The sequence below is a fragment of the Artemia sp. Qi Xiang Cuo genome, chromosome 13 (genome assembly GCF_049724085.1).
Source record: "Artemia sp. Qi Xiang Cuo chromosome 13, ASM4972408v1, whole genome shotgun sequence".
Lineage (NCBI taxonomy): Eukaryota > Metazoa > Arthropoda > Branchiopoda > Anostraca > Artemiidae > Artemia > Artemia sp. Qi Xiang Cuo.
The window spans coordinates 23,432,111-23,455,561 of NC_142806.1; the positions used below are offsets into that span (position 1 = coordinate 23,432,111).

The window sequence follows — 23,451 nt, forward strand, 5'->3', positions numbered from 1 at the left end:
GATCCAGTCGGGCTCTGGTTTTTTAGTACCGTTACTCTCTATGCCACTGACTTACAAATTACTCTCTATGCCACTGACGGATCTACTCAGATTTAAAATGTCATCGGCATAATTAACAAGAGACAAATCAATTCCACGAAAAATAAAGCACGTTTTCACCGTCTTCTGAGCCTCGATGATACTGTTATTATAAAGAGGCGGTGATGATACTCTAACCTTCAACTCCCCTTGGCGAATGCCTTTTCGTACTGGTATGAGGAAATCGGATACAGTCGGGCTCTGGTTTTTTAGTACCATATAGTAGCATATTCATTAGACAAAACTCTGAAATTACTGTCTATGCCACTGACGGATCTACTCAGATTTAAAATGTCATTGGCATAATTAACAAGAGACAAATCAATTCCACGAAAAATAAAGCACGTTTTCACCGTCTTCTGAGCCTCGATGGTACTGTTATTATAAAGAGGCGGTGATGATACTCTAACCTTCAACGCCCCTTTGCGACTGCCTTTTCGTACTGGTATGAGGAAATCGGATACAGTCGGGCTCTGGTTTTTTAGTACCATATAGTAGCATACTCATTAGACAAAACTCTGAAATTACTCTCTATGCCACTGACGGATCTACTCAGATTTAAAATGTCGTCGGCATAATTAACAAGAGACAAATCAATTCCATGAAAAATAAAGCACATTTTCACTGTCTTCTGAGCCTCGATGATGCTGTTATTATAAAGAGGCGGTGATGATACTCTAACCTTCAACGCCCCTTGGCGAATGCCTTTTCGTACTGGTATGAGGAAATCGGATACAGTCGGGCTCTGGTTTTTTAGTACCATATAGTAGCATATTCATTAGACAAAACTCTGAAATTACTCTCTATGCCATTAACGGATCTACTCAGATTTAAAATGTCATCGGCATAATTAACAAGAGACAAATCAATTCCACGAAAAATAAAGCCCGTTTTCACCGTCTTCTGAGCCTCGATGATACTGTTATTATAAAGAGGCGGTGATGATACTCTAACCTTCAACGCCCCTTGGCAAATGCCTTTTCGTACTGGTATGAGGAAATCGGATACAGTCGGGCTCTGGTTTTTTAGTACCGTTACTCTCTATGCCACTGACTTACAAATTACTCTCTATGCCACTGACGGATCTACTCAGATTTAAAATGTCATCGGCATAATTAACAAGAGACAAATCAATTCCACGAAAAATAAAGCACGTTTTCACCGTCTTCTGAGCCTCGATGATACTGTTATTATAAAGAGGCGGTGATGATACTCTAACCTTCAACGCCCCTTGGCGAATGCCTTTTCGTACTTGTATGAGGAAATCGGATCCAGTCGGGCTCTGGTTTTTTAGTACCGTTACTCTCTATGCCACTGACTTACAAATTACTCTCTATGCCACTGACGGATCTACTCAGATTTAAAATGTCATCGGCATAATTAACAAGAGACAAATCAATTCCACGAAAAATAAAGCACGTTTTCACCGTCTTCTGAGCCTCGATGATACTGTTATTATAAAGAGGCGGTGATGATACTCTAACCTTCAACGCCCCTTTGCGAATGACTTTTCGTACTGGTATGAGGAAATCGGATACAGTCGGGCTCTGGTTTTTTAGTACCATATAGTAGCATATTCGTTAGACAAAACTCTGAAATTACTCTCTATGCCACTGACGGATCTACTCAGATTTAAAATGTCATCGGCATAATTAACAAGAGACAAATCAATTCCACGAAAAATAAAGTACGTTTTCACAGTCTTCTGAGCCTCGATGATGCTGTTATTATAAAGAGGCGGTGATGATACTCTAACCTTCAACGCCCCTTGGCGAATGCCTTTTCGTACTGGTATGAGGAAATCGGATACAGTCGGGCTCTGGTTTTTTAGTACCGTTACTCTCTATGCCACTGACTTACAAATTACTCTCTATGCCACTGACGGATCTACTCAGATTTAAAATGTCATCGGCATAATTAACAAGAGACAAATCAATTCCACGAAAAATAAAGCACGTTTTCACCGTCTTCTGAGCCTCGATGATACTGTTATTATAAAGAGGCGGTGATGATACTCTAACCTTCAACGCCCCTTGGCGAATGCCTTTTCGTACTTGTATGAGGAAATCGGATACAGTCGGGCTCTGGTTTTTTAGTACCGTTACTCTCTATGCCACTGACTTACAAATTACTCTCTATGCCACTGACGGATCTACTCAGATTTAAAATGTCATCGGCATAATTAACAAGAGACAAATCAATTCCACGAAAAATAAAGCACGTTTTCACCGTCTTCTGAGCCTCGATGATACTGTTATTATAAAGAGGCGGTGATGATACTCTAACCTTCAACGCCCCTTGGCGAATGCCTTTTCGTACTTGTATGAGGAAATCGGATACAGTCGGGCTCTGGTTTTTTAGTACCGTTACTCTCTATGCCACTGACTTACAAATTACTCTCTATGCCACTGACGGATCTACTCAGATTTAAAATGTCATCGGCATAATTAACAAGAGACAAATCAATTCCACGAAAAATAAAGCACGTTTTCACCGTCTTCTGAGCCTCGATGATACTGTTATTATAAAGAGGCGGTGATGATACTCTAACCTTCAACGCCCCTTGGCGAATGCCTTTTCGTACTGGTATGAGGAAATCGGATACAGTCGGGCTCTGGTTTTTTAGTACCCTTACTCTAACCTTTTACTCTAACCTTTGGCAAACCAAGGTAAGTCATTGATGCTGCTGCAGTAACAGTATTACTACCTAGTGCAAATATGGCAGGTGCCAACTCTTTCTTTACGACAATTAAAGACGACCACCTCGCTTTTGCTGGAGTTGAATTCTAGGCCTATGTTAGCATATTCATTAGACAAAACTCTGAAATTACTCTCTATGCCACTGACGGATCTACTCAGATTTAAAATGTCATCGGCATAATTAACAAGAGACAAATAAATTCCACGAAAAATAAAGCTCGTTTTCACCGTCTTCTGAGCCTCGATGATACTGTTATTATAAAGAGGCGGTGATGATACTCTAACCTTCAACGCCCCTTGGCGAATGCCTTTTCGTACTGGTATGAGGAAATCGGATACAGTCGGGCTCTGGTTTTTTAGTACCATATAGTAGCATATTCATTAGACAAAACTCTGAAATTACTCTCTATGCCACTGACGGATCTACTCAGATTTAAAATGTCATTGGCATAATTAACAAGAGACAAATCAATTCCACGAAAAATAAAGCACGTTTTCACCGTCTTCTGAGCCTCGATGATACTGTTATTATAAATAGGCGGTGATGATACTTTAACCTTCAACGCCCCTTGGCGAATGCCTTTTCGTACTGGTATGAGGAAATCGGATACAGTCGGGCTCTGGTTTTTTAGTACCATATAGTAGCATATTCATTAGACAAAACTCTGAAATTACTCTCTATGCCACTGACGGATCTACTCAGATTTAAAATGTCATCGGCATAATTAACAAGAGACAAATCAATTCCACGAAAAATAAAGCACGTTTTCATCATCTTCTGAGTCTCGATGATACTGTTATTATAAAGAGGCGGTGATGATACTCTAACCTTCAACGCCCCTTGGCGAATGCCTTTTCGTACTAGTATGAGGAAATCAAGTACTGTTAGTATCTGGTTTCTGACTACCCTTACTCTAACATTCAACCTAAAATACATGCTCTAGCAAGCAGTGATTATAGAACTCTCAAGACCTCTCTTAAATATAGAGACAATCTGTTGGACAGGGTTATCCAGATAAAAAGCTCTATAGAAGTTATGGCCCGCGATTACCATGTTTTCTTCTTTAATATCTGCGTCCAAAAAACCGTTTGAAAAAAGGTTCTACAGGTGCTCTCGGCTGATATTTCTCTTGAAACCGTACTGCGAGTCTGTCGTACTACAAACATACTTTATCTTCTCAATAACTAATAACTCCATCAATTTACAAAAAAACGGGAGCAACGGTTATCGGTCGGTAAGAACAACATTCAGATGGGTCTTTACCTTTCCTGATGACGGGTGATTACACCAGTACAAAAAATATCTGGCACTAGACCACAACTAAAAATCATTTGGAACATAAGTGCTAGATGTACTTCTAACAGTTCACTACCGAGAATCAGATGCATACCACAGATATTATCTACTCCTTTAGAGTACTTCTTTATTAGTTTAAGGATAGCCGAACGAACGTCCGACACACTCACTGAGTGGCCAAGATCCGGTTCAAAAGATTCTAAACAGAGATCAAGATCTCTCTCAAACTTGCACTCCAATTCAGGACCAGGTGCAGCAAACTTGCTCATGAAATAACTATTCCATTCACTTTCACTAGGGGCGGACTCGTTACTAGGCGCTTTAGCAGATCGATTCTTTTTGATAAACTTCCAAATTTTATTTGGATCGACTCGTAATGGCTCACTGTTTTCGTCAATCACACGAGAGTGATGCAAGGAGAGAAATCTGGAGAACTACGGCTTTGTATACAATCAAATACTGTTTACAACGCCATGTTTAGGACGACCCGAATCACTCCATACACTCTACCACATTTTAGCTTGTTGAAACACATTAACCAAAGCTTGGTTTTCCGACCATCCTGGAACTTCTGACCCAATTCTCACTTTACGAATAGGAACTGCGGTTTTTTCTGCACAGCGCAAGGCGTGAGTTATTTCACTACAGTAGATATTTAGAAGTATTTGTTTCTCATCACATGCAATCGGTGAGCTTTGGAGTAGTTGCTGGAAAGGGACCTTAATCTTTCCAGGATTCCGTCACACACAGACCTGAACATGGCTAAATTAGCTTTATGCCATTCAGTCTTCTGGAACCACTTTTTCTCCTTTGGAGCATCATTTGGGGCATTATTCAGGAGGTAATTAATAATGAAGATATTAGCCACTGGAAGGTGATCAGAAACACAAAAGCCGATATCTACCTCACAGTCACCGTGAGTCCTCAAGTCGGGAGAGCAGAGCAGAAAGTCGAGCGAGGACGTGGAACCGGAATTATGCACATACGTGAAGTCTACTCTGTTTCTCAGTACCCTCAGACTTGGGCAGGCGTCGAGCAGGATTTGACCTCTCATTAGCATCAGAGAGGTTAGAGTTCATATCTCCGGCAGTAATACATGAAAGTTTTTCCGCCGCGCATAATGTAGGAACAGCGGCTACTTTTCCACAAGCAATATTAAACTTATTGTCAGATTAAACATTCTTGTAGTTCGTTGACATATAGACTGAGAGAACTACAGTATTTTCAATTTTCACTGCAATATAAAAGTCCGCTTCTTTAAACGTTGAGGCACGAAGCGAGGCATGGACAATGATAGCAACACTACCAGAGGGACAACCTCTTCCCGAGCTCCTAGAAGGAATGCCAAACAAATTTACGTTTTCATTTAGTTGTATGAGCTGGAGTCCCTCAGCCGACAGGAAATGTTCCTGCACGCACACAAAGTCAGCTTTATTAGCAAGATTTTCTAATAGTGGTAATTTATATAGTACTCCGTTATTTATATTCCACATCACTATTTTTAGGGGATTGGAGCCGGTCATCGCTTAGGTAGGGTCTTTTTGGCTTCTGGACAACTGAAACTGTAGCAGGGGTGCTTATTGGAGCCACAGAGGGCGCACTTCATCTGGTTCTGGCACGGGGTATCTTTAGAGTTAGTATGGCCTCCTCCGCAGTTTGAGCATCTTGCTTTATTAGAGCAGTCCTTTGCAATATGCCCATAGGCCTGACACTTATAGCAACGCATCGGGAGAAAATGAAAGTCCTCAACTGGAATTCGTTCGTAGCCTATAATAAGTGGAGATTTCACCGCGGAGGCTAGATGATGCTTGGTCACAAATTTCAGTCTGAACGATCTCGTTTTACCGATCTGAGAGGCCTCAGAACAATTATTCACAAGACCACAAAGATCCTCCTCACTAACGCTGGTGGGTACGTGCCTGATTATGCCAAAGACCGCAGGACTGGACACTTTTGCTTTAATACTTGAGTCGGACTTAGCAATAGCCTGGGCAACTGATTTCGCAGCCTCTTGATCGTTCAGAACAACTTTCCAGTCGGTTTTGCGAGTTTTCAGTTCCACAATATTTCCACAGTTACTTCCACATACTTTATCGAGATAATCCTTTCGTGAAACGGGATCGTCCAGTCCTTTCGGGGGATTCTTTAGCACGACTGCATAAGTCGACACTGTCGCAGTTTGCAGTAGAACAGAGGAGGATGCCGGTTGGGACTGACTCGCGGATCTCACAAAACTGTCAAACTTAGCACTAAGCTCATTCACTTTCCTGGTCAGTGTCACTGAGATTTCTTCGGCAATCATAGGAACCTCGTCAGGCTCATAGATAACAAAATACGGCAAATTGACTTTGTTGTCATCGCAGTATTTCATTGCTTTTATGATATCGAATAAGTGGTCAGTAGGTTTGTCACGATTAGTTGGCCTAGTTGACTGGCCTGCCTCAGACCACAGTAATTTCTTTGCATTCTGTACATCATCCAACTCGAAGAACTCTGCAGCTTTGCTCATTATATCCGCACTCTGGTTTCCCGCTTTATACGCTCTTACTGCGAAATTCAACACGGCATTCCGTATCAATCTCTCTTTTGTACCAGTATCATCCGGCGGCATATTTCGTACAGAACGTAATCACACAGAGTCCAAGATCAGTCCGTGGGCGGAGCCAAAAATATTAATAACAGAAATTCACTTACGAGAGAAGTAAGGGAAGCGTTGGAGGCTGCCCACCTTGTCCCTGCAATTTAAGGGGCAAGCCCAGCGGGTACCATGGCTCTTGCAGACAACTCTCTCACCCCTCTTCTGCTTACTTCTCTCCTGTCACTTTTCCGACTGTTCCGAAAACTATTTTTGAAATACTGTTCCGAAAACTATTTTTGAATTTTGGCTTATTTCGTATCGTATATCCAATTTATATTCGTACTGCTTAGTTTGATGGCTTTTCTCCAATATGCTATATTGGAGAAAATATACTACCCCAACCAATTCCAAGAGCCGTAATGTAAGGTCATGAGAATTAAAGTATATTTTCGTCAAAAATGTCAGTTTTATCTGACAAAACATAAATAGTCTTGCCCAGCTGTTTATTTATTGGCTTTCCATCTATTTAATTCCTTGGTTTCGCTATTTTTTTCTTTTTTTTGTTTTTTTTTAGAAGGGGGGTCGGTAGCCCGACTCTGTAAGCTCAGCCAGAGTTGAAACAGATTAATATGGCCAACTGGAAGGGTATTAAGCTGGAAGGGTGTGCAAAACAACAGGATGGTTAGCCTCCAGCCCCCCATTGCACTTCCTGTATGAAGGGTCGTGAAACGGAGATCAACACCGATGGTAGGGACTGTTACGTTCAGCCCCGCATTCTTCTATTTTTTACCTTTCCTTAAGGTACCAAAATCAGCAAGTAGCTATTCTGCCTATACATACCAACTGAATCCGATTTCTAAAATAAGAAAGCTGCTCTGACGAATTAAGATCGCTAGGAGCACTCGTTAGGGTACCAGGAGCTCCATTCAGCAATAAATTCTGAATGTATATTCGAATCAAAAACAGCAATGGATCTCCCCACTGAGTATCTTTGGCTGTTGGTTTTCATAAACTTGGTCAAGTTAGACTCTAATCGATTAGATTCTTCACACCTGCATGAATATAAAATAAATATATCTAAGTACTAAAAGTAGAAGAAAAGGATGATAAAATAGTTCACAAAGGGAAAAAATATTTTCCAGTCCAAATAAGCCTGTGTAATTCTATAGCATTAACGGTTCAAAACACACATCGTTCAAAAATGGTTTTTAGAAGAACAAAAATAATTTCAATCTGAATATTTGCGTGCAGTTTTTTATATTAGAGACAAAAGAAAAAGTTCTTAAAAAGGTAAAGAATATTTCAGTCTAAATAAGTTTGTGTAATTCTGTAGCACTAAGACAGAAGACAAATGGTTGATAGAAACAATGTAATACCCATAAAAAAACATGACGACTTATAGAGAAAGAACAAAATTTTGGAGAGACTGCGCCCAAGGATGAAAAGGACCTTGGGCGTAAGATACATTTTTGGAAGGAACGGAAGCATTTAATTAATTTTGGCTTGCTAATTTCTTCTACTAAAATACAAGTAGTGGGGCCATAATTACTTCTGTGAAAGCCCGATCCCTTTTCCCGTGAGAGCCCTCTGACATCACAACACCTCTGTAAAAAAGTTACCATGAGAGCCCTGGCAAGATTCCTGTGAAAGCCTTTTTGTAGGTGAAATTCCCACCCCTGGCAACATTCCCAGGTGCTATGACACAATATAATTAATTGGAATGCGGTCGGAATAATAGAAAAGTAATACCGTAATAACAAGGGGAATCCCTCGCATCTGTGCAATGCAGTCAGCTAGCCAGATTCCCGGCCTGTTTCGTCACGCGACACACCCCTGTCTATTTCTATGACAGCCTTGTTTCTAGGCACGATTTCAAGCGGAGCCCGTTTACATCACGCGACATACCCTTGCCTTTAAAGGGTCAGATAAGTGGAGCTACCAACCCCTCACGCCGTCACACCTACGCAATGTGGTCACGACACACCCCTCTGGACTCCAATCACGTCACACAACTTAGCCTGTTTCAAACGGACAGGTCTATTATGCTTGACGCAATTTTATGTAACCCTGCCACAGGAACCCACGGGGGAATCATCGCTTGTAACGTAACTACATATCACACCTTGCATAATGATTGCCCATCACTGTCACATGATAACCATTTTAAACGTTTGTTTTCACCCAAAACACTCATCACGTTTTTTTTTCTTTCTTTCTTTCATTAGTTCTTTTTTTCTATAGTTCTTGACCCCACCAGGACTCGAAAGGTCATTTCCATCCAACGGATTTGTGCCCTAAGAAGGGAGGACTAACAAGACATTCCTAATGTTCTGTATTAGAGAAATATTTTCAGTAAATAACACAATCCCCTTGACGTCACGGCCGGGGAGTATTGATTTTCAGAGACAATCACTGTCATGATATTTATAATGATAAAGGGAAAATGTATCGTTTCTTTGTGTGGGATATTAGATTTCACACTATCACGACAATACGCCCCCCCCTAGCATAAAATACCGGAGGAAAAAGGTTGATATTAGATTAGGTTTTAATTAAAATATCCATTTCTTTGGATACTTGTTAGATTGTCACCTCCTTCACGGAGAAAAGTGTGTAATGCCATGGTGGTGTGGAGTGTTTTGAAGGTTATTATGATAACTTTAATTTGGAAGAACTTGAATCACCCGATTGACGCTTTATTTTTAACAAGAAATGTCTTGAAGAATCATCTTGGAGGGGATGATGTGATGTAAGGGTGGGGGGGAGTCAAGTAATGCCATTGTTGGGTGAACTACAGCTTAAAAGTTAAGGTGCAGGCATTAAGGATTCTTTTTCCATGGAGGAGGTGAAAATCTAACAAGTACTCAAAGAAATGGATATTTTCGTTAAACCTCAATAATACCTAAAAGCGGAATCTAATATCAACCCTGTTCCTCCGGTATTGCATGCTAGGTGGATGGTGGGTGGCCTATTGTTAGGATATTGTGAAATTTTCATAAATTTAGCTCAATAAAAGCTGGGCATTTTCCTTAAAAGCTCTTAATATGTCTTAAATGCGTCTAATATCAACCTTATTCCTCGGGTTTTGCAAGCTAGGCGGGGGGGGGGGAGAGCGTATGTCGCGATATTGTCAAATCTAATATCCCACACAAAGAAACGATACATTTTCCCTTTATCATTATAAATACCATGACAGTGATTTTCTCTGAAAATCAATACTCCTCGGCTTCGTGTAAAATATTGCAGGTGCATGGAAAAACAAAGGCGCTTGCTATGGAGCACCTCTGATGTCAAGGGGATTGTGTTATTTACTGAAAGTATTTCTTTAATACTGAACATTAGGAATGTCTTGTTAGTCCTTCCGGTTAAGGCACAAATCGATTGTACGGGAAAGACCTTTCGATTCCTGGCGGGGTCAAGAACTATTGAAAAAAAGAAATAATATAAGAAAGAAGGAAAAAACGTGTTGAGTGTTTCTGGCGAAAAATAAATTGTTAAAATGGGTATTATGTGACAGTGATGCGCAATCATTACGTAAGTTGTGAGCTGTCGTTACGTTACAAGCGGGGATTCCGCAATGGGTTCTTGTGGCAGAGTTACATAAAATTGTGTCAAGCATATTAGAAATGTCCGTTTGAAACGGGCTAAGTCGTGTGACGTAATTGGAGTCCAAAGGGGTGTATCGTGACCGCATTGCATAGGTGTGACGGCTTGAGGGGATGGCAGCTCCACTTATCTGATCCTTTAAAGGCAAGGGTGTGTTGCGTGATGTAACAGGGCTCCGCTTGAAATCGTACCTAGAAAAAACAACTGTCATAGAAATAGACAGGGGTGTGTCGCGTGACGAAACAGGCCGGAAATGTCGCCAGCTAACCGCATTGCACAGGTGCGAGGGATTCTTCTTGTTATTATTGCTTTTCTATTATCCTGACGACATTCCAATTAATTATATTGTCTTATAGCACCTTGGAATTTCGTCATGGGTGGGAATTTCGCCTTGAAACAGGGTTCTCACGGGTATCTTGCCAGGGCTCTCATGGTAATTTTGCTAGGGGTGTTGGGACGTCAGAGGGCTCTCACGGGAAAAGGGATAGGGCTATCAAAGAAGTAATTATGGCCCCACTACTAATATGCCAAAAACTTTGTATTTGGAACACAGTTTTGAAATCACAACACGTCAGTATCTCAGTCGTGAATGATATTTTTATGAAAAAAGCGAATTGCCTCCTAGATAAAGAGAAAAAAAGGAGACACTATAGATAAAGATAGGTTTCTAATTAATTTTCAACTCCACCAAGCTGAACTATATGTCAAAGACGCTTTTTATTGCTCTTTATTTAACTTTCCTCATCCTTATTTAGGCACCTGACTACGAATCCGACCAGGATACACTTGGCGTAGTTCCAGAAAGTCGAAAAATCGACTACAAGCCTCCTTCTTGCTGGGAGACTCCAAAAACAAAACGAGATTCTTATATTAAACACAGTGCAAACACAACAAACTCTACAACCAATCTTGAAACTTCTAGTTGCAAGAAAACATTTTCGTCCTGGATGACATCGTTCTCAGAAGAAGAGGATTTGAAAATCAATAGTGGCTCCATGCAAGGAATGAACAACAAGAAGCTACTCACGAAAATTTTCCAAGGTTCGAACGCTATTGAAAGGAAACGAACAATAATTGACTTGTCAATGGAAGAGTGATTATAGTTGTGATTTTTTCGTATGAACTTGAAAAGTTGTATTTCTATTTCTAAGAACGGAACACGATACATTAACAACCATACATTTATAAAACCTTATGCACTTCTTTAATGAGAATACCTAACGCATCGGTAAGCCGAGCCTCGTAGTAATTAGATATAAATTTGGAATGTTAAGTAGCTCAAAGTATCAATTTCATTTACAAAAGTTATAAAACGTTACAAGCCTTACAACCGTATATATGTTGAACTAAATAAGAAAAAACAAGTTTTTTAAACTGAAAGTAAGGAGCGACATTAAAACTTAAAACGAACAGAAATTATTCCGTTTATGAAAGGGGTTGTCCTCTCCTCAACGCTTCCCTCTTTGCGCAACATTTTTTTTCTTGTTTTAAAAAATAAAGGTGTGAGAAAGAGTTAAACTTGAGCGTAAAGAGCGTGGTGTTGAGGAGGGGAGAGCCTCTTTCATATACGGAATAATTTATGTTCATGTTAAGTTTTAATGTCGCTCCTTACTTTCAGTTTAAAAAACTGGTTTTTTTTATTTAATTTCTGATCGTTTTTTAGTTAATGCAGCTTTTATTTGCATAAAAATTTTACATTTCTTTTGCTAAATGGATGTCTTTACAATTTAACTTACGTAACTAAATTCTATATTCGTATATTTTTCTTATGGCAAAAAATACAAAGTTGCGGATTTTTGCAGATATGAGCTTGAAACCTATGTAATAGGGTTTTCTGAACGCTGAATCTGACGGTGTGATTTTCATTAAAATTCTGTCACTTGTAGGGGATGTTTTCCCCCTCTTTAAAAAATCCCCTCTTTAAAAAATCGATTAAATTTTCTCAGGCTCGTAGCCTTTGATGAGTAATACCAAAATTAAACAAAGTTATGTACTGATGATAAGCATTAAGAAACCTTTATTTCTACAAATTCATTGAAATCAAAATTTCGTTTTTCAAAGATTCTATTAATAGTTCGCCGTATCGTTTGTTATTTTATTGTTTTTTTTCGTGTAACTCATTCTTTTTTACGCTTATAAGGGGGTTATCCGCGTTTTCAATAACACCCAAATTGCGTTAAAAGTTAAAAAAATAAATTATTAAAAAACACCAGAATCACAAAGGCCGTTTAATTAGAATAGATAGATCTTTTGAAAGCACTAAAAAAAAACTGTAGCGTAAAGAGCGAGGTATTGACTTGGGGGAGAACCCCCTCACATACGTTATAATTTCTGTTCGTTATAAGTTCTAATATTCCTTCTTACATTTCAGTTCAAAAAACTTGTTTTTTTTTAATTTAATTTCTGCTCGTTTTTTAAATAATGCTTGGAAATCTGGCGCCCCCTTCATAGAAATGTCCCTTACCCCAAAGAAACATCCTCTACGGAAATATTCTCCAAAGTAACCCCCTCCTCTAGCCCCCCCCTTCAGAAAAAATCCTTCCTGAAAATGGTTGTATACTTCCCAATCACCAATAAATAATGTTGGCAAGTCGGGCGCCCCCTTCATGGCAATTTCCCTTCCCCCATGAAAACTTCCTTCTTGAACAGATCCTCCAACATAACCACCGACCCACCCTTCCCACCCACGACCACAAAAAAAACCTCCTAAAAACTTCTGTATACTTCCCAATAACCAATACTATATGTTAACATTGGGTAAAGTTCATAACTTTTAGCCCTCCCTCTGGGAACTTCGGGGAATTAAGTCATCCTAAAAGACATATATATTATATTTCCGACCATGCTGAACAAAATGGCTATCTCAAAATTTTGATCGGGTGACTTTGGGAAAAAAATAAGCGTGGGAGGGGGCCTAGTTGCCCTCCATTTTTTTTGGTTCACTTGAAAAGGGCACTAGAACTTTTAATTTCTGTTCGAATGAGGCCTCCCACGATATTCTAGGATCACTGGGTCAATACGATCACCCCTGGGAAAAAAAAAACAAAAAACAAACAAACAAACAAACAAATAAACACGCATCCGTGACCTTTCTTCTGGCAAAAAAATGTAAAATTACACATTTTTGTAGATAAGAGCTTGAAACCTCTGCAGTAGGGTTCTCTGATACGCTGAATATGATGGTGTGATTTTTAATAAGGTTCTATAACTTTTAAGGGGTCTTTCGCCCTTTTTTGAAAATCAGCCAAATTTTCTTAGGCGCGTAACTTTTGATGAGTAGCACTAAACTTGATGAAATTTATATATTTGAAATCAGCATTGAAATTTGATTCTTTTAATATATCTATTGGTATCAAAAACCCGTTTTCTAGAGTTTCGGTTACCATTGAGCCGGGTCGCTCCTTACTTACAGTTCGTTACCACGAACTGTTTGAAAGAGAAAAGAAAAACCAAGAATTTAATATTTAATGAGAAAATTCTCCAAATAGAGTTATGCAGAGTCTAGGAGTAGGGGGAGCCAAATTAAAAAAAAGAAAGAAACGTGGGTGAAAAATCAATAAGAATGACCTAAAAATGTATGGCACTCGGAGCTTGAGGTGTAGTTTAGCTTGGAAAGTGTAGTTACCTTTGGGAATAAACAGATGGCAAATGTTTGAAATTTTACAGACGAAAGGCGTTGTCACATTTAAATAGTTATTTTTTCTTCTTTATTCTTGAAAATCAACGTGACAACACTGACAGAAATTTTACATACCTAAAAACTCCATAATTTTGAAATAAGCAAAAGAAAACCTAACAAATCGCAATTTTCAGGTATGAGATGACAGGGGCGGATCCAGGATTTTTTTAGGGGGGGGGGCAAAATAGGTTGATCCGATGAAAAATTTAAGGGGGGGGGGGTCACAAAATAGGTTGATCCAAAAAACTTGCGTTAGGAGCAAGTTTAATTAACGCAAACTTGAGTTAATTAAGTAAATTAAACTACTTTAGACTACGCTAGGGGGTGGGGCGTGTCCCCCTCGCCCCCTGGATCCGCCACTATGAGAACACCTAGCTTAGGTCTGAGGGCAAAAAGTATTCGATTTTGATGTATTTGATATTCTAAAAACGAATGACAATAATACTCATATTTGTTGATGAATAGAAAAGTGAAGGTACGAAACAAAAGCAGAAGCCTCAGGCAAATAACTCAAATCAAAGAATTTCGACTTGAAATAATCGAATATCGGTAAACAAAAGATTTCCCCAAAGAAATACGATAGAAAACAGTAAAAGAACATCTTTTGAATGGCAGAGCTTTAAAATGCAAGTATTATGTCTATCATGTTTCTCATATTTCTTTGAACAATTCTTAAAATTAAAAATAATAAACGCAAAAAAAGATTTGAATATTGAAGGAAACTATTTTATTTAAGTTACTTGTTTATTCTATAAAAAGTATAAGAAATTTTCAAAATAACAAAGCTTACGTGCCTCATATTACGCACTGAAATGGATGTGCGCTTTTTATTTTTTACAAATATATCGTGTTTTGTAGATAAGTTCGATTGCCTCATCGCGTGTTTGGTGGTGCCTCACCTGACTAAGGATCGACTAACTTTAAAATGCAAGAATTCTGTGTATCAGGTTTCTCATATATATATCTAAATATTTTTATGGGAGGATGGGAGGTTATATGAGAGGATCTTTCCATGAAGGAAGTTTTAATGGGGAAAGGGACATTGCTATGAAGGGAGCGCCGGATTTCCCAGCATTATTAAAGAAAAAGATCAGAAATTAAATAAAAAAAAACAAGTTTTTCAACTGAATTCAACTGATTGTGATTAAGGGGTCATTTTGGTGGTGCTCGGTGGTGCCTCATTACACTATTCCTTTTGGCTAAATATTGAGCAAAGTATAATCACCAACGGAACAAGTACTGACAAAACCTATCCTCTCCACACAAAAAAGTGATCCTTTGTATACCTATGCGAACCTGGCAACTAAAAACCGTAGTTACACAATTCATCTCGGTCACTCGGTATTTTGGCTCGGAGCGATTAAGTAGTACAGCACTTTATGTCTAGTGGCGCTGAGGTACGCGGGGTCACTTTTGGAGAGTTTTGTCAGTACTTGTTCCGTAGGTGATTATACTGTGATATTAACTAAGGATCGGCTAACTATGCTAACAATTCGCTAACTACTCGCTAAATATCGACTGAGGATCGACTAACTTTAAAATGCAAGAATTCTGTATATCAAGTTTCTCATATATATCTAAATATTTTTAATATTCAAAGTAATAGAAAGTTCAAGTAGATTGGAAAATACGGAAGTGAATATTAATGCTTCATGTGTCGGCCCTTCAGTTTATTCTACAAAAATTAATGTAAATTTTGAAAATAATATAGTTTACATGTCGTATATTATCAGCTGAAAATGGATGTGCAATTTTTTTTTTACATATATTGTGTTTTGTATTTAAGTTTTGTTGTGGCATCATCTGTTTGATGGTGCTTTCTTTATATAATTCCTATGGAATGCTATTGGTTAATAAAATACTATTTAAGGATTAAGGCAAATTTAGTAGTTAGTTTGGTCTTAGCTAGAGCTGGACAAACTTTTTTTTGTCCAGCGTTTTATATCTCTTCTCTATATTTATAATGTTAGGTCTGTGTATGTGTAAAGGATTCAAGTGAAACTAATGGGACAATTTTTGGAATATGCATCCTAAAAAACACGGTGAGGAATAAGGGCATAGCCTTTTTCTGTTAGGAGTTAAAATTCAAAACAAACTATTGAAAAAGGTGCTATATCTTAGGAGCAGCTAGGCCGACCGACTTGAATATTTTGAGTATATGTTTCAAGGGTCATATGATTTCAAATCTTTTTTATAGGGGGGTAGTGAATTGGATCCGGTGGGAAGGAGCAGGAGGGGTTTTAAATTCCCCTAGAAATACACTTATTTAAAGGTATTAACAGTTACGGCTAAACAGAACATGAATACTTCTTTTGATAGAATGGTGAATCACTCTGACTATTGAAAATCTCTCCCTTCATTCCACTCAGATTTCATATAAAAATATGTCTTAAAAAAACTGCAAAAAACTACAGTTAATCAAACATTTGGACCGAATATTAAAATTTGCCTAAAATTAAAGTCCAATATTTTAGGTTGAAAAATTACAAATATTCCTACAACTGACCCATAATAAGCCTATGTCAAGCATATGGGAGCAGAAACTAATCAACAAAAATGTTCAAAAGAAAAAGGCCTTTCAAAGAAAAATAAAGAGCAAAAGTAAAACTTGGAGTAAGGAATGAAGTCATATGACGAATCAAAATTAAAATGAACAGGAATTACTTTGAATGAATTAATGAAACCTAAAACAAATAGAAATTAAAATCAAGTCAGACAAAAACTACATTTGGACGGAAAAACCGATAAAAAAAAAACATAAGCCTAACATCAACTGATATTAATATTCAAGTCAAACTTAAACGAACAGAAAATGTCATAAATACAAGTGGAACTACCGCTCCTTTGGACCACCTAAAGGCCGGGCTGCCTAAACAGCAAATAAGCCAGGGTGTCGTTTGAGCTTTATTTAAAAAAAATAGATACTTCAAAGCGGTTTTTCTTTTCACTACAACAGCATTAAATAGTGACGAAGACCACACTGCCTTTCCACCATCAACAATAAGTAGAACAACAGGAAAAATTTTATGTAAGACAGTGAAACGCAACTTTAAATGAATATTTCGACCCTATATCCAAGGGCCATCCTCAGCAAAACAAAAGAAGAAAAACAAAATATAAAAGAAACTCACATTAAAATTCGACCATTAAAACTGAAAAAAGGTTTTTTAAAATTTTCAAATTTATTGTCTTTTCCACTTCGTTTGGTGTAACAGTCCTGGTTGAACTTTCCTGAAATAATGATGCTAGGGCTGTTTTGAAAATTTTAGAAAACCTTTTTTCAGTTTTAATGATCGAATTTTAATGTGAGTTTCTTTTATATTGTTTTTTTTTCTACCTTTGCTTTGCTGAGGATGGACCTTTGGATATAGGGTCGAATTATTCTTTTAAAGTTGCGTTTCACTGTCTTGTATAAAAATTTTCCCTGTTGTTCTACTTATTGCTTATGATGGAAAGGCAGTGTGGTCTTCGTCGCTATTTAATGCTGTCGTAGTGAAAAGAAAAACCACTGGGTAACACTAATTTTATATATTTACCTTACACATATTTTGAATCGGCATAACAAGCCGACTCTTTTGATACATTTATTGATATCAAAATTCTGTTTTCATAGTTTTGGTTACTATTGAGTCGTGTCACTCCTTACTTACAGTTCGTTAACACGAACTGTTTGATATTCGGCAACTGAAACGTCCATGATTGTTGGCGCTGGGTTAGGTTGAAACAACTTGCACCTCGTCTCAAGCACAAGTAAGTAAGTGCTTATGAAGTAAATTGAATCCAAAGGCTACATTTTGAATAAAAAGTTATGGTTTGCTGGTCACTTGCATAAAGTAGTGCCGCCAGCACATTACCAGAGCCATTGAGAAGTGGCACTGGGCTAGAAGAAAAATAAAAAGAAGAATGTATTGATGAAAATTTACTGCATATCAAACTAACGGAACTAGACTGGTTATTTGAAATACTGCTCAAAGATAAATAAAAGGAAGAATGCCTAGGAGTCTGAGCCGTTTTTGGATTTTCAACACTGTAATCATAAAAAAACAACAACTTTAAATTAACGACATAATTATAATATTTTTATAAAAAAGGAGCCAAAACAAGGAGTCTAAACTAAATGAATCCCCAAACTAGAAGGATTCCAAAATTATTATATTCTAAAAATAATGAAACATCCAAACTTCACAAGAAAAAACCTTCGAAACCTGGTGCCAATGGAAAAAATCTTATTTTTGAATTGCGTAAAATTTTCTATTTTTTAAATCTAGTTCTTGTTCTAGTTCATATTCTAATTCTAAAGAGAAAAAAATCAGCTTGGTTCGTTTACTCAATCCCTTAATAGCCCCTATAATACTAAATTTTTGAGCTGCTGGTTTATTGGTCACTAGCATAAAATGGTATTACCATGGCCGTCGATTGTCGACACTGGGCTATAAGAAAAATCTTTCCCTGCCCCTTCCTCATCTATTGCTTTGTTTTAGCAATGCCAGTGCAAATGAAGCTAGCATGTCGTAGTAGATATAGGCATTTGAGAGCTTGTTACCCCCTTTCTTGAAATTGTTCTCCCAGCTACATAATATAGCATGGATTTTCTCAAACTTTTTCTGATTGCAGATACAGTGATTTGAGCAGCAATTTTTGTTAAAGGGGATTTTTGACTGTTGATCCAGGAATATGAGCAGCAATTTTTGGCTGAGGGAACCTCAGATTTTGATATCCATATTTTAATAGGAGTTCATCATAAAAAAAAAAAAAAAAAAAAAAAAAAAAAAAAAAACAGAGTAACTGTATGAAGGTTGTATTGCATTATGTTATAATGTTTACGTACCTAGTTGCACCATTATAATTTTTTATTCATCAGAAAAAAAAATTCTTTCGATTCTGGATTTGACGAGAAAACTTAAAAAGTAAATTTCCCAATTAAAAAAAAAAAAAATGTTGCAGTAAGCCCCTTTGAGTCACAGACCCCGGGTATCCCTCTTTCCAGGACTGTATCCAGGGGGGTTATCCGGTTTGAATCCCCCCCCCCCCGAAATGTTTGTCTGACCTGTAAAAACGTAACAAAAACGGATATAAACAAATTTTGTATGCGTTTTTTTAGTCTTTTTGTGTAACCCCCCCCCCCTCGAAATTTTTTTTAGAGTAAAATTCCTCCAAGAAAATCCCGGGTATGGCCTTGCCTCCTTCATCTGGTTTGTCCGTTGCATTCGTAATGAAGATAAACAAATTCAGTAGCAAGAATAACCTGCCGCTCCTAGTCTATAAAGGTTCCTGCCTCAGGAGGGGGGGGGGCTAAAAGTGCCCCCATTTGGGTATGGCTTTGAATAATTATGCACCCTTATTCACCTAGATTAAACGATAAATAATTCTTGCTATTCAATCACTTATAAAATATGTTGGTTACGTTTATCGTTCTATATACAAAAGAGGGTCTGGGCCAATACTTTAAACTATTAAAAGCCAGAGGTGATTGCCCAATTTTCCGTTTGATCTCGGTCACTATATCCCCCAATAGTCAATTATTTATATTAGAACAGTCAATTTCCAGGATATTAATTACGGTGCTAATCAACCTTTTGAGCGCAAATTGACTAAATGATTAAAATGGTGATTTCTTGGGGTTTACCAAAAGACCTTCTTATATTAGCTGCGGGACTAAAAGCAGCAAACCAAACGTTTAATCACATAGTAGTAGGAAATAGTTTATCACTGCAAAATTGTATGTAAAACTGTATTTTCGACAATTTAGAAAGTCATTTTAAACACGCAAAGTCGCCGTGGGACAGCTTCAATACTCACGCAATCATGGAAGATCAGGTAACGTTACTGAAGTTGAACTAATAGAAAGTTTACTTTCAAATTCATCCGCGTTCTACAACATAAACGTATGCTGAGAGTATTATACTTGCCTTTTAATAATAAATACTCTTGGAAATATTTAAATAGAACTTGCGTCTTACATAATAATGAACAGCCTCATTCTTTCTTGACGTTAGGGTAAGTAATAACTCACTATAGTTTCTTTCAAACAGTTTGCGGTAACGAACTGTAAGTAAGGAGCGACCCGGCTCAAAGGAGCGATCCGAACTCTAAAAAAGGAATTTTGGTACCAATAGATACATCAAAAGAATCATATTTTTATGCTGATTTCAAATAAATAAGTTTCATAAGGTTTAGTCTTACCCATCAAAAGTAACGCGCCTCCGAAAATGTGTCTTATTTTCGAAAAAAGGAGGAAAAAAACCCTAAAAGTCTTAAAGCCTTAATGAAAATCCCACCATCAGATTCAACGTATCAGAAAAACCCTACTATAGACGTTTAAAGCTCCTATCTGCAAAGTGCGGACTTTTGTATTTTTTTTTTGCCAGAACAAAGATCACGGATGCGTGTTTATTTGTTTTTTTGTTTGTTTTTTTTCCCAGGGGTGATCGTATCGATCCAGTGGTCCTAGAATATCGAGGGAGGGCTCATTAAAATAGGAATTAAAAGTTCTAGTGATGTTTTTAAGTGACCAAAAATGGAGGGCAACTAGGCCCCCTCCCACGCTCATTTTTTTCCAAAAGTCACCCGATCAAAATTTTGAGATAGCCATTTTGTTCAGCATAGTAAAAAGATATAATAACTATGTCTTTGCGGATGACTTAATTCCCCTGAGTCCCCGGGGGAAGGGCTGAAAGTTATGAACTTTGCCCAATGTTTACATACAGTATTGGTTATTGGGAAGTATACATACGTTTTCAGGGGGGATTTTTTCTGGTAGGGGGGAATAGGGTTGGATTGGGGTATACTTGCGAGGATCTATCCATGGAGGAGGTTTTCATAGGAGAAGGGACATTGCTATGAAGGGGGAATCGGATTTCCCAGCATTATTAAAAAAAACGATCAGAAATTAAATAAAAAAACAAATTTTCAACTGGAAAATTTTCAACATTAAAACTTAAAACGAACAGAAACTATTACGAATATGATTGGGTTTGCCCCCTAGTCAGTACCTCGCTCTTTACGCTAAAGTTTTTTAGTACTTTCGTAAGAGCTATTTATTCTAATTAACGGCCTTTGCGATTAAGGGGTCATCGTTACAAAATTGGAAAATAATTTTATCTACGTTGTAAAGGGTGAGGTATGAACTAGGGGGGCGAACCCCCATAATATACGTAATAAAAATATACGGATACAGAAGTTCGTTACGTAAACTAATTCGTAAGTTATATATATTTATTACTAATAAAAACGTTCGTAAATAAAATAAAACAACTTTTGAGAAAGCCATTTAGCCAAAAAAAGTAAAATTAACATGCAAATTTTTTTTAAATTATTCATGTACGGTGAGCCAAAATCAAAACCTGCATTAATTTAAAAACATTCAGAAATTAAATAGAAAACGAACAGAAGTTAAAACGAACAGAAGTTATTCCGTATATGAAAGGGACTGTACCCTCCTCAACGCCTCGCTCTTTACGCTAAAGTTTTTTATTGTTTTAAAAATAGAGTTATGAGAAAGAGTCAGACTTTAGCACATAGAGTGAGGCGTTGAGGGGACAGCCCCTTTCATATACGGAGTGATTTCTGTTTGTTATAAGTTTTAATTTCGCTCCTTACTTTCAGTTAAAAAAAAACGTTTTTTTTATTATTTAATCGGTAAAAAGAGAAAAGCTTCTAAGGGCCTTAGCTCAGCGAAGTTTTTCCTAGAAACAACAGATCCTACAACAGAATACGGACATTGGTGTGTTAGTGCAATAGATAGTGATGTTCAAAAGTCAACTTTATTCCATTCTTTTGCTATTTTTAAATGTAAGAGTAATAAATCCAAATCAGAAAATGAATCGATCTGATCACATGTAGTTTTTACAGTACTTTCTTTGTTGTTGTTTTTTTGGGGGGAGGGGGTAAACATTTTAAAAGGAATCTTAACTGCAATTCTTCAAATATTTTCGCTAGCGCAATTTATTCTGCTGGAATCAAAAATGTAAACAAGTTTTTCCCAGTACCTGCTTTTTTATCTCTATAGATATTGTTTTCAACAAACTCCAGAAAACCGTTACACCATAGCTGGGAGAGTTAAAATATTATCTTATCAAATTGTGAAATATAACACCAAATTTGGGTTTGGAAAATTTCAGCAAATTGTGCTTCGGAGAAAAAACCACAAGAAGGGCTAGTCGGATTTCAACCGAAATTAGTTGAAAACAATATTTTATGTACTATTTCCGCCTTTTCAAACAGTTAGTGGTAAGGAACTGTAAGTAACAAGTGACGCGGCTCAATAGTAAGCTGAAACTCTTAAAAACAGAAGTTTGCTATCAATAGATAAGTCAAAAGAAATCAACTTATTATGTTGAATCCAAACATATAGAACTCGTTAAATTTAGTTTTACCCACCAAAGACTAAGAGCCTGAGAAAATTTGCCTAATTTTTAAATAAAGGGGAAAAACCTCCTAAAGGTAAATGAATCTTAATAAAAATCACACCATCAGATTCAACGTATCAGGTAACCTAACTGTGGAGGTCTCAAGCTCCCATTCTCAAAAACGTGGAATTTTGCATTTTTTGCCAAAAGAAAGATCCCAGATGCGTGTTTATTTAATTTGTTTCTTCCCCACGGATGATCGTATCGAACCAGTGGTCCTGGAGTATCGAGTGAGGGTTCATTCAATCGAAAATAAAAGTTCCAGTGCTCTTTTTAAGTGACCTAAAGATTGGAAGACAGCTAGCCCTCTTCGCACGCCCCTTTTTCATCAGAGTAGGATCCAAATTTTTAGATAGCCATTTCGTTCAGTATAGTTGAAAGGCCAATAACTATGCCTTTGGAGATGACGTGACCCCCTCCCCCCAAGCCCCTGAGGAAAGGTCTTTAAGTTATGAAAATTGCCCATTGTTCACGTATAGTATTTGTTATTGGGCAGTATGCATACATTTTTCGGTGGGGAGGGAGGGGAGGGTATTTTTCGGTGGGGGTTTTTCCACGGGGACAGTTTTTCATAGGAAGTGAATTTTCTGGCGGGGGAACAACTTTTCAGGGGAAATTTTGGGCTAGGGGAATTACCAGAATTCCTATACGAAATTATTTTTGTTTGCCTAACTTGTTCTTTGCCGACTCAATTATAGATTTGGAGATGTAAATGGTAATTGTCCTGGGTAAATTTTTATCGAAATTGAATTGTCTAAAGGATTTTTCCTTGGACGGGGAGCCAGATTTCCCACCATTATTTAAAAAACTGTTAGAAATTAATTTTTTTAGAAAAAATTTTACAACTGAAAGTAAGGAACAACATTAAAACTTAAAACGAACATAAATTATTATGTATAAGAGGAGGGGGCTTCTCCCTCCTCAACATCTCGCCCTTTACGCTAAAGTTTGAACTTTTGTCCCAGTTCTTCAAGAACGATTCCAGAAAAACAAGGGTCGGTTAATTAGAACATAAGAAGCTTTTTTAAAAGTACTAAAAAACTTTAGCGTTAAGAGCAACATATTGAAGAGGGGCCAGCTCCCATCATATACATACTAATTTTCT

At 37.5% G+C, this 23,451-nt stretch overlaps 1 protein-coding gene across 1 annotated transcript in view; it reads left to right on the plus strand.

The window, feature by feature from the left end:
• The window catches only part of tow (target of wingless repressor), a 64,499-nt gene extending 52,864 nt beyond the window's left edge, over positions 1-11,635 (plus strand). Inside the window, exon 4 of the mRNA XM_089099264.1 lies at positions 11,015-11,635. Coding sequence (XP_088955390.1) covers positions 11,015-11,356 — 342 coding nt within the window. The 3' untranslated portion in view covers positions 11,357-11,635. The remainder of the gene's footprint in view (positions 1-11,014) is intronic.
• The last annotated feature ends 11,816 nt before the right edge of the window (positions 11,636-23,451 follow it).